This window comes from Elephas maximus, chromosome 3 (genome assembly GCF_024166365.1).
Source record: "Elephas maximus indicus isolate mEleMax1 chromosome 3, mEleMax1 primary haplotype, whole genome shotgun sequence".
NCBI classification, from domain to species: domain Eukaryota; kingdom Metazoa; phylum Chordata; class Mammalia; order Proboscidea; family Elephantidae; genus Elephas; species Elephas maximus.
The window spans coordinates 157,570,969-157,588,576 of record NC_064821.1 but is presented as its reverse complement, the minus strand read 5'-3'; the positions used below and the strand labels follow the sequence as shown (position 1 = coordinate 157,588,576).

The window sequence follows — 17,608 nt, the reverse complement described above, 5'->3', positions numbered from 1 at the left end:
GCCACTTCATTTTAAGATGTAAATGAGGAAAACTGTAGCTCAGATTAAGTGACGTGACTTGTCCAAGATCCCATACAACTGGTGGTAGGGCCAAAGTAAGGAAAGATAGTGAGCACGTATTAAATGTTAGGCACTGTGCAATGTACTTTGTTGCGATGTCTTACTTAATAATCACAATCACTAACTAGATTTTGTTATTAATGGATAGACATTCAGAGGGGCTAAATTGCCCAAAATTCAATAGCTAGGAAATGGCACAGGAGGGTTCATTCAGACAAAGGTCTTTTGACTCCTAGTATTTTGATCTTTTTGTATGCCACATTGTTGGGTAATTTTCTCATTTCACCTATTCTAAGGATCCGTGGCGGTGCGGTGGTTAAGTGCTCAGCTGCTAACCAAAAAGACAGCTGTTCAAACCCACCAGCTCCTCTCTGGGAGAAAGATGTGGCAGTCTGCTTCCATAAAGATCACGGCCCAGGAAACCCTACGGGGCAGTTCTACTCTGTCCTATAGTGTTGCTTTGAGTTGGAATCGACTTGATGGCGAGGGGTTTTAAGTAATAAAGAGTAGAATGGGCAGTTCCCTTTACTTCCCATTACAGTCGGGAAGAATTAGAATATATACAAAACATAACAAACAAACAAAAACCAAAGAAACATAAACCCCAGCAAACTGAGAGGTCCAGGGAGTAGATTAAGACAGGTACTCTTGTTATAAAAATGGTCAAGTTGGATTCCCTCTAATTACTGTTACACACACACACATTACACACCCTTTGTCAGCTGACCAACATGTCATTTTTACCTAGGTGAGGTTATACTAACTCCTCTCTTCTGTCTGCCCCCTACAGTGGCTCAGAAATCAAGGAATGGAAAATAGAGGCCAAAAGTAGAAGAAAATAGGTGAGACACACCTGGTGAAATGGAAATTAGCCCTCAAGAGAAACTCCAAGTGGTCAAAAAGTAGAAGCAGTTAATCCACTGAGTTATATCTGCTGAGGGACTCTTTGTAGGAATCTAAGCTTAAACGTTTGAGGATGGACATAAGGGAGACTGTGGGAATGAAAACGTATCAAATGCCTTAAAACTTTCAGCAGACAGGACACTTACATCTCCTTTTGCAACTACAGTTAGTTGGTCTCCTGGAAAGAAGGTGGCTGGAGCCTGTAAGTATCCCCTACGTTGTTATAGCTATAGTCAGCAGCATTCTCCCTTCTCATTCCTCATCCCCCCCCCAAACACACACACCCTGCATGCAGAAGAGTGACAAAACAGAGATTCTGAATACATTTATTTGACATGTCAAGTGGAGACAGGAGTAATTTTGTGTTACTCCCCACTTCTACCTGTAGGAGTGTTCATAAGCTCAGACAGAACAGAAGAGCAGCTTAGAGCCCATGACCCATCCCCTGGGAAAATGAGACGACCTGTTGTAATGGATTGGTTGGTGCAATGGGGTGGGAATAAAAAGCGGGAAGTTGAGAAGGCAAGCTGAGAGCAGAGGGGCAACAGCAGAACCGAGGCTAGAGATTGCTGCAGGAAACCTCCAAGAAGAGCAAAGAGGAAGGTATCCTGGAAAGTGGGGCTCGCAGCAGAGTGAGAACAAGGGACCTGGCCTGGAGAGAGAAGCAAGACCTGTAGAACACGGTGGGATATTCATGAAGAGGGTAGTGTGGGCAAAATCATGATGGGGTCTGGTCGTAGGGCACACATGGAAAGCAAGGGATTGTTATTTAGGTGACGTTTTCAGCAGGAGGCCAAAGAGATCAAGGATGACCCCCAAAGGAGGGGTTTCCCTACTGCTTCTGAACAAATGCGGTAAGTTTGGGGCCCATTTGGAGCCCTAGCACAAGTGATCCTGTGTGTTTACCAGTGTACCATGCTTGTGGGTACACAAGTAATCTCACATGCATGTAAAGTGACCAGGGAATGAATGCATGTGTCTCTATGCCCAGCAAGTAGAGAATTGACCCTTCTCAAGCAAGTAAGGAGTACTGTGCTTGTGGACACATGTTTACCCATGTGTACGTGTACTGTGCCCATGAGCACATGTAAGCGACCCCTATGTTCATGGTGTGTGTGAGCTGGTTCCCCCACCTGTCCCATCAGGGCCCTGATACCCACCCTCCCTGGCTCCTCTCACTTCCCTCAGCGCCCTGGCTCCCCTGGCCCGCCTAGACTCTGGAAGCCCCCTAGCAGGCGGATCTGCTCAGTCTGCATGGAGTGGCGCCTCACCAACTTGCGCTTGGTCCTGGGAGAACCTGGCGCCCCCGCTTGGGGAGGGGCGGGCAATGAAGGCGCCCGACCTCCGGGTTGGGGGCGAATGTCGGGGATGGGAGGATGGGGGCTGACGTTGAGTGGGGGCAGGAAGCCCGGCCGCGTTTGAGCGATGTGGTCCAGGAGCAACGTCCCCGAGCCCCTCCGCTCCAGCAGCCCAGGACTCCGCCTCCGCCCACTCAGCGGAGATACAGCCCCTGGCAAACTCTCTTGGGACTGGCGCGGAGAGGGAGCCGAGCCGGCTGGAGGGAGGGTCAGCGGGGAGGCGCTGTAACGGCGGCGCTCTAGGGACAGGCGGCTAGACTCTGGCGAGTCGGGGCAAAGATGTCCGGGGGTGTCGAGCTCCACCGGCTCCATTCGACTCAGTTTCTGCCTCAGCCCTGAAGGGGCACCAGACTCCTGAGCCTCTGGCGCGGTGTTTCGGCGAGAGAGAGCCCAGCCTCCCGTCACTTTCTCCGCCCACGGAGGCGGATCCTCCGGGCCTTCCGTGCTGTGACGTCGAGAAAGACGGGGTCGACCGGTCAGCGTCAGGCCATTGAACTCAGCAGTCAGGCGTTCGACCCCCGGCCTCCCCTCGGCAGGCGGGACTGGTTGGGGAGGGGCCACTAGGCCCCAGGGCTCGGAGTTGAGCCTTTTGAGTGGTTTTGGGGGGTGACGGGGTGGCTTGGGAAGAGGTTCAGAAGGGGAGGGGTCATCGGGGGGCTTAGGAAGAGGGAATTCAAATACGTCCCGCTTCTCCTCTTCCTCTTGAGCGCGAGGGGATAACAACCCCCGCCCTCCTCCTCCTGCAGTTTGCAGTTGGATTTCCGAAGGCGACGTGCAGGCCCCCGGGCTAAGGGCAACCGCAGCAGGTTCCTCCACCCCTGGGGACGGTGGAGAATTGAGATACTGCCGGGTCTTCTTGGTGCCCGAAGGCGAGGTGTCGGTTGTGATGATGATGACTTCCGTGCCCTTGGCCTTGCAGGCATCCAGCAGCGTGGCAAGGGTCTCTCGGTCCCCGCGGTCCAGTGCGTGGACAAGCGCGGAGGCGCCTGCGTGATCTCGGACAGAGGGGTCTGCGCCGTGGGCCAGGAGCAGCGAGGCTACGGCGGCACCCCCACCTCCGGCGCAAGCGTGCATGAGCGCCGTGCGCCCCAGGCGATCTGCGATGTTGGGGTCTGCGCCTTGTTCCAGGAGGTAGCGTACCATGCGCGCCTTGTTCTGGGGGTCGTCGTACCGGGCCCGACAGGCCGCCATTAGTGCAGTCTCCCCCTGGGCATCACCCTCATTCACGTAGGCGCCCCCCTCCAGAAGCAAACGGGCCAAGCGTAGCTTACCCTGACCCACGGCCCGAAGAAGAGCGTGGCCCTCCGTGTGCAGCATAGCTGCGTCTGGGACGAGGGCGCTGATGAAGCCGGGACGAGGACCTGCCGAGGATTGCTAGGGTCGTGGGGGTGGTGGTTGGAAGAGGCCTGAGGGTTCAGTGGCAAAGCCGATCCCTGCGAGAAAGAGAGACCTTATAGACGGATTCAGAAAGGGAAACCAAGGCACAGATAGAGGGATCGGGCGTCAGGCAGGGCAGAGATCCACGGAACACAGTCCTTCCTAACTCATGCCTCTAAGCCGCCCTTACCCCCACCCGACGCATGCTTGAGGAGGTGGGAAGGGTGCACCCGCACTGAAAGACGAACGCGCGTGCAAATGCGTACGTGCACGCGCGGGGATATCCGCACCCCCACCCTCACCCCACGGCTTATCAGACCTTTCCAGCACCCCCCTTTTATTATCTGCACTTGGAATACCCCTTCCTAGGATGCTGAACGCCACCTACCCACACACATGCACCCATATATTCACACACACATTCCCATTCCTAACCTCTTTTAGGTTGCCACAGCCCCAGATATTGAGTAGGGGGAGGGAAGCAGCTTTAGAGCGGGTGGGGAGAATTGGGGGTTTCTTTTGCCCCTGCTGATACGTTCCCCATCACTCCTTGCTCTTTCCCCTCCCAGGCTATGCGCTCAAATAGATACCTGAATGTCCGCAGAACCTCCGCGGGGCCAGGACTGAGGCCCGGGCCACGGGGCAGCCAGGGTCGGGGAGCCGGGTTCCCGGGGGCCCACATGGCGTGGGGGGGCACCCAGATCCCCTTGGTGTCAGCATCTGCGCCCCGGCGCCGGATCCTTGTCCCTCCTCCCGGTGCGCCCCGGGCACAGCGCCGACTCGGGAGGAGAAAGGCTGGGGGGGGGGGGGGCGGGCGGAGCTCTGCCATGCTATTTATAGCCCTGTCTCTGCGGGTGGGGGCGTCCGGCACCAAGCTGTTCCCCCACCCAAGTACACATAAACCCTCAAAACCTACAGGCTCCAATCCTGACTTCTCTCCCAGTCGACCTCCCCTCAGCCCCAACAAACCTAAGTGTTCTTTAAGGAACTCCTCTGCGAACCCAGACCCGGACCATCCCGATTCCTCGCTGAGCTTCAGCAGATTCCCTTTTTCGGCGCTTCGTGTGTTTATATACGCCTGTGCGCCAGACCTGACCTGCCACACACAGCACACGGCATACTGTGCAGAGGGGTGGAGAGAACCGGAGTCCATACTGTGCAGACAGAGGCAGGAGATCTGGTTGCCTTCTTGTAGTTTAAATGTCACAGAGCAAGGTCCACCAGGCGTCAGACACAGCGGTACATCTCCATCCCACCTCCCTCCAAATGGAACACACATCACAGACAAGCTTCGACCTCAGCTCCCTTGCATAGACCTCTTAATATGGGGAGGGTTGATATATGGGGTCATTTTTAGGTATACCAAGGGGCATTCTCAGATGCCTCCTTCCCCATATCCTTGGTGGGGGGGGGGAATAGAAAAGCGGCATGAAAAAGAGCTAACCTTGTAATACACTCTCTCTCATTGCATCTCTTTAATCTCGGCCTTGCTTAGGTTCATTATTTTTTCATCTTGCTTGAAGGTCTCTGTCCCAATCGCTCCTTATGTGTCTTCTCTCTCCATATTTGTCGCTATGGGTCTCTCCCACTGTGTCTGTGCCTCTCCTTGCCACCTGCCCTGTTTCCTTGGTTACCATAGCATCCATCTGCACATTTTAGGAATGAGTTTGTGTCCAGTTGGGAGGCACCAGGGGAAGTGAGGGATGAAAAACTATCCCAAGGATTTGGAAAGCTCACCTGGTCCTGTGATATCGCAGAGGCTGGAGGCCACAAGACACAAGGTATTAAAATAATGTGTTTGGGAAAGAGGAAAGAAATATTTGCAGGGAAGCTACAGATTTTATGAGCTACTATTTTCTGAACACCAACTACATGCCAAGTGCTTTACATACATTATCTCCAATCCTCACAGCAACTATATAAAGTAAAAATTATTGTCTTCTTGTTACAGATGAGGAAATTGAGGCTTAGTAAAGTTATGCAAGTTTTCCAAAGCCTCACAGTTATGTTTTTGTCCTATTCCAAAGACGGGGCACTTGCCACTACACCTACAGCCTCCCAGTCCAGAGTTTTCACTCCCAGGATCATTTTCTCTGGCATCTGGGGAATTCTTCTTGACTAACACTTGGATTTTATCTTTACTTTGACCTCGTCCTCTGTTTCTGTTTCCTATGAGAGTAGGAATCCCATTCCACCCTGTTCCCCTTTACACGGCACTAGGAAAGCAGTGGCAAATGCAGGAAGCACGGGGTTCTGCCCTGCCTCCCCAATATTGGTTCTCTGATCCTTCCCCAAACCTGCTTCCCGTTTTCTTATAGACACGGCAGCAACCCACAGAAAAATATTTTTAGAAAAGAAGTATCCATTGGTGGTGCTGAAGGGGGCAGTGTAGCAAATAAAAGAAGGTGGGAGTAATGGAGAAGAGGCCAAGCTGTGAAGCCAGGGTCACAGAGACTGATCCCTAAGAGCAGTTTCATAGAGGTTCATTTCTCTGTTAAGGCCCTCATTTTTTGGCCTCTCAGTGGGGCCTCTCTCGCAGGAGAGTCCCTCGGTGAAATCTGAGTGTCAGGTTCCTCTGTGAACTCCTGCTAGCCAGGTGCTCCTCCATCCGGAATAAGGACGCAAATAAGTGACCTCTGGTTGATTCCGCAACCTCATCTCTCTCTGCACCCCGTTTGCCAAGCCTAGGTTGAGGCTGGCTCGCTTCCTCCCTCCTTCTCCGCTTCAGCTCAAGTGGGCGGACTTTCCTCCCCGGCTTCTACTAGATTGGCCAGGAGAACACACCAATGGGGAGCTCAGAGAGGCGGGCCTAGAACGCCAAGGGCCGGAGGACGACAAGCAAATATCAAGTTGGCAGAGGTGTGGGCCTCGCGTGGGGGAGGGGCGGCAGGTAAGGTTCGGACCGGGTGACGTTGATCCGGTTCGGTCCCACACTTACCTGACTAGCTCCCCGGGCCTGGGCTGCGAGATAGACAACACTTTCCAGCGGCCTGTTGGATCAACCCCTTTAGCTTCCTGCCCTTTATCCCTTGGCTCCCATTACTCTGTCGATTCGTGCCAGTGGACCGCACTTTTGTTTCGCGCAATAGGGAAGAGGTATTAAAGCAGAAGCGAGAAAGGCTCACTCCTGTACCTCTGACTCTTTGCAATGGCATCAGCCCCCCCTCACCCCCGAGTCTATTAATATTATTTCCCTGTCTGAGAGCCTAGCGAATTCCTGTTTGTCAATCGAGACAACTCAAATACTACCTCCTACCTGTACCTCTCCTGGACCCCTTTCTTGCAGAATTAATTATTCCCCTGTCTGACTTTAGATAGCATTTTTGCATACTGCTTGCATACGCATGCATATACTCACTTTCTTTTAATGTTTCTATTCTCAGACTCTAGGATTTTGGAGGGCAAGGACTAGTACTTAATACATACAGCCCGATGAGAGTTAATTGAATGGAATTGATTTCCAGGAACTAGCACTCTTTTTAAGGAGACAAGATTTAAACTCGTGTATGCTGTCCTTTATTGTAACTATAGAACAATAAAATACAATACAGTATATAATCAAATGCTCTTAAATTCATGGTTCATAATATGATTGTTTCCACAGTCCAGAGAAGGGAGAGAGCAAGGAGGACTGGAATGGTGTGGGGAGGCATTATTAATCAAAAGATCTCAAGCTTGTAAGGGCGCTTAGAAATCATGTATTCATTTATTCTACCAATATTTATTGAGCACTCACTATATACCAGGCACAGTGCTAGACAATGGGAATCATAGCGAATCCTCTGCAGTAAGCATGAATCCTTTCTTTGATAAATCGTATTTGGTACATTGTTATCTAACCTCTATTGAAACTTTGGTAAAAGAACTCACTACGTTGCTTTGCAGGTCTTTTTATTTTTGGATATTTGTTTTTCAGTCAATATCAAACAAATGTCCTAAACAAGAATTATATAGCTCAATGAAATGTATTCCAGACTTTATTGGAAAAGAGGGAGATGTGCCCTGCCTGGTAGCTTTCTTAAAAACAAAGAAAACCATTATTTTTGTTTTCTAATTATAGAAGTATTTTAGTTATCTAGTGCTGCTATGGGGAAACCCTGGTAGCATCGTGGTTAAGAGCTACGACTGCTAACCAAAAGGTCAGCAGTTTGAATCTACTAGGTGGTGCTTCTTGGAGACCCTATGGGGCAATTCTACTCTGTCCTATAGGGTCACTATGAGTCAAAAGAATCCTCTTGCCCGCAGTGGGTTTTGTTTTGTTATTGGTTTTAGTGCTGCTATAACAGAAGTACCATAAATGGGTGGTTTTAACAAACAGAAATTCATTTTCTCACAGTTTAGGAGTCTAGAAGTCTGAATTCAGGGCACCAGCTCTAGGGGAAGGCTTTCTCTCTCTGTCAGCTCTGGAGAATGGTCTTTGTTTCTTCTCAGCTCTGTTCCTGGGTGATCTTCATGTGCCTTGGCATCTTTCTTCCTCCATCTTCCTGCTTGCTAGCTTTCCTTTAATCTCTTTTGTGTCTCAAAACAGATTGATTCAAGATACACCCTACACTAATCCTGTCTCATTAATATATCAGAGACAACCCATTTCCAAATGGGATTATAACCACAGGTTAGGAATTAAACACATATTTTTTGGGAACACAGTTCAATCCATAACATTAGGTAATATACATTTATGAAAAAAAAAAAAAGAATTTGGAAACATAAAGGTATAAAGAAAAATACCTGTTATTCCATGGCCATGATGTAGTGATAACCATTATTAATATTTCAAAGTCTCCTTTCAGTTTCATTTCTGTATAGCCACATAATAAATACAATTTTATATCATGTTTTCCCCAACTTTACATTATATTGTAAGCATTTTTCTGCCTTTAAAAATTATTTAAAGTCATGATTTTATGGCTACATAAATAGTCACTATGAGTTGGAATCGACTTGACGGCACTGAGTTTGGTTTTTTTTTTTAATAATAGTCTAAAATGGATTTTTTTTAACCATTCCTTTGTTGTTGGATCATTTAGATTGTTTTACAATTTTTGCTATTATAAATAACTCTTTGATAAATATCTTTGAACCTATATTTCTGACTCATATCTAATGGTTGCTTTAGGATGGGTTTTTAAAGTAGGATTACTTGATTAAGTATTAAAAAACAATTGCCATCAAGTTGTCAAAGTAGAACTTTGCTCCAGAGGGTTTTCAGTGGCTGATTTTTTGGAAGTAAATTGCCTGGCGAGTCACCTATGAATGAACCTGAACTGCCAACCCTTGGGTTAGCCGCCAAGCGCATTAACGTTTGTACCACCCAGGGATTAGGGATATAAGCATTTAAAAAACTGTTGTTACAAATTATCAAATTGCTTCCCTGAAAGACTGTATTTGTTTATAGTCCTTCCAGGGAGGCATGAGTGCCCATCTCATAAAACTCATGACAGTGTGATTATTATTTAAATCTTTATCAATTTGATAGATGAAGGGTGGTTTTATTGAACATTCTCTTATTGTCTATTCATGTCCTTTGCCCATTTTTTCTGTTGGGGTGATTTTTAAATTTGGATTTCCAAGAGTTCTAGTATAATGAGAATGTTAACTCCTCACCTAGTGTATTACAAATATGGCAGACTGTAAACATTAGAGTGTCCCAAGGTTCAGTCCCTGGATCTCTCCTTTTCTCTGTTCACATTCACTCCTTTAAGGATCTCATCGAGTCTCATGTCTTGAAATATCAAAATATCACTTATATACAGATGACTCCACTAGATTCGAAGCTCCATTTAAACCCTGTGGATGCAGCAGATTTTTGTCCATTTTGCTCACTTCTGTATCCCTAGTACCTAGAACACTGCCTGGCACATAGTAAGCACTCAGTAAGTATTTGTTTAATGAATTAAAGTGGGATTATATTAGTCCAATTTTACAGATGAGGAAACAAGTTTAGAGGTGTTAAATAAATTGCCAAAGACCTCATAGAAAATACTGGGATTGGGATTCAAATCCATGTTCTTAACGACTACACTGTGCTGACTGCCTTAAATTCGACGTAATTGTTAAAAGTGTTTTTCTGTTGAAACCTGTTTCTTAGTAACTTCCACCACATTACACTAGTTACCTACTGCAGCTTTAACAGAAATACCACAAGTGGATAGCTTCAACAAACAAATTTATTCTCTCACAGGCTAGTAAGCTAGAAGTCCAAATTCAAGGTGCTAGCTTCAGGGGAAGGCTTTCTCTCTCTGTAAAAAAAAAAAAAAAATGTAGGCTCTGGAGAAAAGTCCTTGTCATCAATCTTCCCCTGGTGGAGGATCTTCTCAGTGCAGGGACCCTGGGTCCAAAGGACAAACTATGTTCCCTGTGCTTCTTTCTTGGTGGTATGAGGTCCCCTTGTCTCTCTGCTTGCTCCTCTCTTTTATTTTTAAAAGAGATTGGCTCAAAACACAACCCAATCTAGTAGATTTGAGTCCTGCCTCATTAACATAGCTGCTGCTTAATTGCACCTCATCAACATCATAGAGATAGAATTAACAACACATAAGAAAATCACATCCGATGACAAAATGGCAGACAATCACTGAATACTGGGGATAATGGCCTAGCCAAATTGATATACACATTTTTGGGGGACACAGTTCAATCCCTGACAACAGGTAATGTGTGACTGGGAATAAGTTTGTGTGTGAGATGTTGTGGTTTTGGGGGAGGGGGCAGTGCGGGGATGAACAATAAAGAGGGTTATTGTTAAGGGTGAGCATATAGGTTCCAAATCTTTTTTTCACCAACTAAACTTTTATGAACTTTGAATTGCTACTCAAGTTTTATTCGTTATTAATATGTATTTTTTAGAAGGTTTTAGATTTACAGGAAAATTGAACAGGTAACAGAGAATTCCCATATACTCCCAGTGTATAGTTTTCCCTGTTAGTGATATCTTGTATTAGGTATTGTGCATTTGTTACAATTAATGAACCATGATTGATACTTTATTATTAACAAAGGTCCATACTTGATTCAGATTTCCTTAGTTTTTACCTAATGTCCTGTTTGGGCTTCAGATCCCATCTAGGATAACACATTACATTTAGTTGTCGTGTCTGCTTAGGTTGCTCTTGGCTGTGACAGTTTCTCAGACTTTCCTTGCTTTTGATGACCTCGACAGTTTGGGAGGCACTGGTCAGGTATATTGTAATGTGTCCCTCTATTGGAATGTGTCTGATGTTTTTCTCATGGTTAGATTGGGGTTTTGTATAGGTTTTTGGAAGGGGGATGACAGAGGTAAAGTGCCATTTTCATCACATTGTATCAAGGGTATATACTATCAACATGACTTATGACTGTGGTTATTGACCTTGATCACTTGGCTGAAGTAGTGTTTGTTAGGTTTCTACTGTAAAGTTACTTCTCTTCCCCCACCCCTTCCCTACTGTACTCTTTGGAAGTCTCTATATCCTTAAGTGTAGGTTGCATGTAGGGAGTTATATTTCCCCTCTGTCTTGGTTATCTAGTGCTGCTATAATAGACATATCACAAGTGGATGGCTTCAACAAACAGAAGTTTATTCTCTCAGTCTAGGAGGCTAGAAGTCCAAATTCAGGGTGTCAGCTCCAGGAGAAGGCTTTCTGTCTCTGTTGGCTCTGAAAGAAGGTCCTTCTCATCATCTTCCCCTGGACTAGAAGCTTCTCTGCGGAGGGACCATGGGACCAAATGATACGCTTTGCTCCTGGCTCTACTTTCTTGGTAGTATGAGATTTCCCTGTCTCTCTGCTGGCTTCTCTCTTTTATATCTCAAAAGAGATTGACTTAAGACACAATCTAATCTTGTAGATTGAGTCCTGCCTCATTAACATAACTGCCTCTAATCCTGCCTCATTAATATCATAGAGGTAGGATTTCCAACACATAGGAAAATCACATCAGATGACAAAATAGTGGATAGTAATACAATACTGGGAATCATGGCCTAGCCAAGTTGATAGATATTTTGGGAGAACACAATTCAATCCATGACACTCATTTAGGATAGAATATCCACATAATTTATTTGGAATTCTGCATGGGATTTTTGTCTCTTCTCCCCCATTTAGTAATTTATTCAATCATTTATATCAGTATGGACACATGGACATTTACTTATACTTTAGGTTATAATCCAGGACAACTTTATTTTGTTCTTCAAATTGTTCTAGCTTTGGCCACTGGGAACTCTTTCAGTTAGTGATCTTCTTGTAAGTTTCATTTTCATTTGGTGACTTTAGCATCCATCATAGCTGCCTCTTACTGGTCCCTCATGATTGATGATAGGAGCCAGAGTTCAATTCAGTAGAAAGGGAAACTTTCCAATCATCAGAGTTGACCACAATGGAATGGGCTTCCTTGGGGGAGAATGGGCACCCTGTCTTTAGGAAAATGCCATCAGAAGCTGAATGACTAACAACTTATAGAGTGGAGTCCTGCATTAGAAGAGGTTTTGAACTGGATGATCATAAATGTTCCTTCCAACTCTAGGATTCTGTTCTTCTAAGTGGTGTTTGACGAGATCAATTTAATTGTAATCTCTCATTTCCCCTCTGTTGACAGTGAGACTGGTGACTCCTCTCTGTGCCTCCGCTGTGCCTGGCACCCTGCCTTTCTCATGGTGACTGCTTAATAAATGTTTTTCTGACAGTCAATACATTGATTGAATTGGGGTCTAGTTGGGTTTGGAAGGCCAGGCAGAGAAAGAAGTCAAAGGTCATATATGGAAATGCAGATGATGACAAATATTAAACTATTTTAGGGATATAAGCCAAACCAAACCCATTCCATCAAGTCAATTTCGACTCATAGCAACCCTACTGGACAGAGTAGAACTGCCCCATAGCTTTCCAAGTAGCAGCTGGTGTATTAGAACTGCTGACCTTTTGGTTAGCAGCCAAGCTCTTCATCACTGCACCACCAGGGCTCCATTTCAGTGGTATAGAGAAGTTTTATCCAAGGGACTAACCACTCTCTCCATTGTGTTATCATTACACTATATTGCAGTTATCCATCCTGTTGGGATGTACTCATCCATGTTTATATTGCCAGCAACTAATACCCTGTCTGACACTGTGCCTTCTCAGTCAAAATTCATTGAATGACATTGGCTTTTCAGGTCACTGGGAGAGAAGAGTGGTGTCTTGTATTTCCTTGGCTTTCTACCCATTTTACTGTACTCATTTTTATCTTTGTTTTTGTCTTTATCAGGTTTATCTCTCTGGATCTCTGAATACCCAGCCCCCCCACCCCACCATGGCCAGCCGGGGTGGGGGCCGGGGTCGTGGCCGGGGCCAGTTGACTTTCAACGTGGAGGCCGTGGGCATTGGGAAGGGAGATGCTTTGCCTCCACCCACCCTGCAGCCTTCTCCACTCTTCCCTGTGAGTGTCTCCCCTCCCTTCTCAAGACTACCATGTGCCCCTGGCTGACTGTATATGATCCTGGATTCCTCCCGGGGCATCATTAAACTATCTTCATCTTGCCCCTCCCTGTCTCTATCCTCCCAGATCACTTGGGATGTTTTCCAGGCAAGGAAGTATCTACCCATGCTTCTCACATTCCCAGCTCCCCAGCTTTCAGATTACTCTGTCCTTCCTGCTCATTCTCTTTTGGCCCTGTGTTCAGTGGTGAGCTGACCACTGTCCCCTGCCTCCTTAGCCCTTGGAGTTCTACCCAGTGCCTCTGCCCTCTGGAGAGGAAGGGGAATACGTCCTGGCACTGAAGCAGGAGCTACGAGGGGCCATGAGGCAGCTCCCCTACTTCATCCGGCCAGCTGTCCCCAAGAGAGGTCAGTTGGAATGCTAGCATCACATTCTGAGTGCCTCCCATGGGCAGCGTGCAGTACTCAGCACCACTGGGAGCCAGAGGAGCCAAAAGAGGCACAGGAAGTTCACTGTCTAACAGGGGATATCATAATAATTACTCTTGCATTTGAAATGCAATACAGTATTCATCGTTTGTATTGAGTCTCAGAATAGTCTTAGAAGACTGGGAAGAATCGTGATGCTCATTTCACAAGTATAAATGAAGGGATGAATGAAAATATAACCTGGGCACCACTCAGGCAGAAGGAGGGAGCTGGTGGTAGGTTTTTAAGAACCTCTGCTAAGAAAAGCATTAACCCTTTAGTTAGTGGTTTATCAGGAGGGACTGGAGAAGAGGGAGCACTTAGAAGGCTCAGGACAGTGGATATTTACTAACTGGTAAGGAAGTTCAATATTTCAGTATTTTGATCACTGTGCTTTCCCACTGTAGCCCTGGAAGGTGTGGCTCAGAGAGATGAAAGACTTGCCTAAAGCCACCCTGTTATCAAGGAGTAAAGGAAAGACTGAAAAGCAAGTCTGGTTTCTTGCTCTCTAGTATACTTTCCACTACATCATACTACTGCTCAAGACAGCCATACTTCTGGGATAAGGGAGGAAAAAACTCCAAATCTATTGTAATTTTGGGTGGCAGCAGTGGTAGAATTCTCGCTTTCCTTGTGGGAGGCCTAGGTTTCAATTCCCTGACAGTGCACCTCAAGCTCAGCTACCACCCATCTTGTCAGTGGAGGCTTGTGTGTTGCTATGATGCTGAACAGGTGTCAGCGGAGCTTATAGACTAAGATGGAGAAAAATCGGCAATGAAAACCCTATGGATCACAATGGTATGAGTTAGGGGCAACTTGACTCAACAGCAGCTAACAACAACAGTATACTTTCCACTGTGACATACTACCTCTCAAGATAGCCATACCTTGGGCTAAGGAAGGGAAAAAAAAAAAAAAACTGTTGTAATTTTGTGTGGCAAAGGGGCTGGTTATAATTGTGTTGAAGGTTTATACTGAAGCTGACCTCCTGGGCTCTGGGCTTGGGGTGAGAGAACAAATAATTCCTGAGTATTGAGAGGGCTGGACCCTTAAGAACAACATTGTTGTAGGGCTCTGAAGGGATAAAGCTTTGACTCTTGACTTCTGACCCCTCAGATGTGGAGCGTTACTCAGACAAATACCAGATGTCAGGGCCAGTTGACAATGCCATCGATTGGAACCCTGGTAGGTGATGGACCCGTTCATTGAAGGCTCTTCTTTCAAATGCTTGAGATGCCTCAAGCCACAAGCTACTCCCTTCCCACCACCTCTTCTCTCACCCTGTTCACAGTGTCTGAGAAGAGGAGCCCTTAGACGCACTCCAAAACATCCCAGACTCTACCTGAAAAACCTATTTAATAGCCTCCATCCCTCTGGAGGCATCCAAGCCACAGTTTTGTTCAGAGCACCTTTAACCGAACCCCTTTGTTCCCCACCCTTACCCTCACCTTTCCTTCCCTTAAAACCAGTCATCATTCATAGGAGACCCCAAGTAGGGTCCCACTGACATCCACATTCCTCCTATTGCCAGACTGGAGACGTCTACCCCGGGAGCTAAAGATCCGGGTGCGGAAGCTGCAGAAGGAGCGTGAGTATATCTGGAAAAATGGGAGAAGGGAAGTTTCCTTTATCAGCTGGAGAGCTGAGGCAGCTGATGGTCTTGTCTGCTTTCCCAATTCCTACTCAACTGTCTAAATGCCGTTGTTGGATGTCTTGGTGTCCACATGAGGGCAGCAGAATGACATGGTCCTGGAAGGAGGGTGAGTAAAAGGCTAGCAAGGAGGTTTGCCCTCTGATGGCTCACCTTTTGATTTCCCCACCAGGGACCACTATCCTACTTCCCAAGAGGCCCCCTAAAGCTCCAGAAGATAAGGAGGAAACAATACAGAAACTGGAGGTGAGGAGGAAATGTGCATAAAGACCACCCGGGCCCTAGATCCATTCCCTCTCCCTTGGCCTGTGTGTACCTCAGTTTTTCCCTTCTGGGAGCTGAATCTGGGTATCTCTTCCTATTCATCTTCACATAAGACCCTGGAGAAGAAGGAGGAAGAAGTGACTTCAGAGGAAGATGAGGAGAAAGAAGAAGAAGAAGAGAAGGAAGAGGAAGAAGAAGAGGAGTACGATGAAGAAGAACATGAAGAGGTGAAGGACTGCCTCCCACCTTTGGCTCTCCTTCTTTTCCCTCATAATCTCAGGGAATCTCAACTCCTTTTCCATCAGGGATATTCTCTTCAGAGGGTTGGAGGGCCAAAGGGGATAGTGTCCCCAAAGGGTAGGGGTTTCCCTTCACTTCATCTGTCCCTAGGCTCTTCTCAACAGTAAGCTTCAGCAGGAAGGAAAGGCTCAGGCCTGGAATGATGTGATGGAAAGGAAGGAAGGGGCCTGGTACACAGGGAGGAAAGAGAATGCCAAAAGCATGCCTGACTTTTACCTCTTTTTACCTTATTTTAGGAAACTGATTACATCATGTCATATTTTGACAATGGAGAAGATTTTGGGGGTGACAGTGATGACAACATGGATGAAGCTATATACTGAAGAAGGACCCTAAACAATATCCCAGATTTTCATATCTTTCTGGATTTGAAATGCAGAGAATAACCATCCCTAGTATTTGGTTTTGTGGATAAGCAAGTCGTTCTTCTGACTCTTCTCAGAGTCCAGATAACGTTTTTGGTGCCTGCAGGTGGGAGTGGAGATGAAAACAGGTAGCCCTCTTTTCTATACTTTTCTCTCCCTTTGCCCTTGTATCACCTTTGATATCTTGTGGAAAGGGCAAAGGACCAATGTCCTAATTGTATAAAAGGGAGAAAGGAGAATCAAAAGAAGAAAAACCTGGGATTGTTAGATTTGAGACAGCTGTATACATACCGCTACCCATTTTTACAGCTCTTTGTGGAGCTAATTGGGGGTGGGAGCACTTAGGAGGAGTTAGGCCAGTTTTATATTTTTAAATAAAATGTTTTTATTTGTCTTTCTGTCCATGATAAGAACCTGGGGGAAGAAGGCTGGAAGAATGAAGGGAATGCCTTGGTTACAGCCTTCCTGCCCTTTGCTTCTTCCCCCACCCCTGTGGTGGGACACACACTCCTAATCTAGCCCTGCCAGGCACCTGCAGGGCTGCACAGAGTGAGTTGTAAAGACGGAGAACAGCCCATGCCCTCCCTGCATGAAGGCAGCAGACCAGCTGGCTTCTGAGCCCTTGGTTCTCAGGCCTGCTGACTGTCTCTATTCACATATGTTCATAGAAACACAGGCCGTCTCTTTCCCATACTTGACCTTGATCTTGTCCTTGTTTACAAGGAATAATTACAGCTATTTTTATAGTGAGAGTCAAGAAAGCCAGGTGCAGGGAGGGAGTAGGGAGGAGGTGCTGACTCTTCTTCAGCACACTTACTCCTGTTTCCAGGCCCTGGAGACCCAAGTTTGAAAGGTAGATCCATAAAGGGGAAACCCCCTAAATACCCTGTTTTCCACTTGCAGAATAGGGTGACTGAGTTGCAGTTTCTCTTCTGGTTCTTTGTGGGTTTTAGTTAGCTTTTCTACTCCCTTCTCAGCCTTCTCTCGTTGGGGTGGGGGGAAGGGGGAGAAGGGAGGGGTAGGAGAAGTTGCTTTACAGGAAGTAAGGAGGGTGAGGAGAAGGGGAGTGACAGGGACACTCACAGCTCTGAAAGATGCTTTATTGCCCACACAGCTCTCCCTTGCGTGAGGTCACTTCCCTAGGTTCTGATTGGCTTCTGAGAAAGCCCCAGATGAGCTGATTGGTTCCAGCCACTTGACATGCAGCAGTCACGGGCGATCCGCGTGTCCAGAATAGAGACTGAAAAAGGAAGCCGGCAGAATTGTCTGGGGTGCTGTCGTAGTGACCCTATTGAGCATTTGAAAGCCACAAGATGGGATACAGAGAGAAAACCTTCAAGAAATTTCCCAGCAGCAGACTGAATTTCCTATTACATCAAGTGATAGACTGGTAATCTAAGCTTAGATATTTCTGATCCCGTTGGGTTGGGTTGTAAGGAATGAAGAGAGGCTGTGTCTCCATTGAGA

General features: G+C 46.8%; 2 protein-coding genes across 3 annotated transcripts; one reads left to right on the top strand and one right to left on the bottom strand.

Annotated features, from left to right (window-relative positions):
* Positions 1-2,138: 2,138 nt before the first annotated feature.
* On the bottom strand, positions 2,139-4,409 carry ANKRD34A (ankyrin repeat domain 34A). The gene is made up of 2 exons (XM_049879866.1): positions 4,289-4,409; positions 2,139-3,754 (listed from the first exon to the last, which is right to left on the bottom strand). Exon 2 carries the CDS (start codon positions 3,636-3,638, stop codon positions 2,148-2,150), a length of 1,491 nt encoding a protein of 496 aa, XP_049735823.1. The 5' UTR covers positions 3,639-3,754; positions 4,289-4,409; the 3' UTR covers positions 2,139-2,147.
* POLR3GL (RNA polymerase III subunit GL) lies at positions 3,371-17,084 on the top strand. 2 transcript variants are annotated; one of them, XM_049879867.1, is made up of 8 exons: positions 3,371-3,452; positions 12,924-13,094; positions 13,372-13,501; positions 14,678-14,746; positions 15,093-15,149; positions 15,385-15,458; positions 15,590-15,703; positions 16,013-17,084. In XM_049879867.1, the coding sequence occupies exons 2-8, from the start codon at positions 12,969-12,971 to the stop codon at positions 16,097-16,099; spliced, it is 657 nt and encodes a 218-aa protein (XP_049735824.1). In that variant the 5' UTR covers positions 3,371-3,452; positions 12,924-12,968; the 3' UTR covers positions 16,100-17,084. The 2 variants fall into 2 exon arrangements, with proteins under 2 accessions (XP_049735824.1, XP_049735825.1); XM_049879868.1 differs by lacking the exon at positions 3,371-3,452 and adding an exon at positions 5,399-6,588.
* The last annotated feature ends 524 nt before the right edge of the window (positions 17,085-17,608 follow it).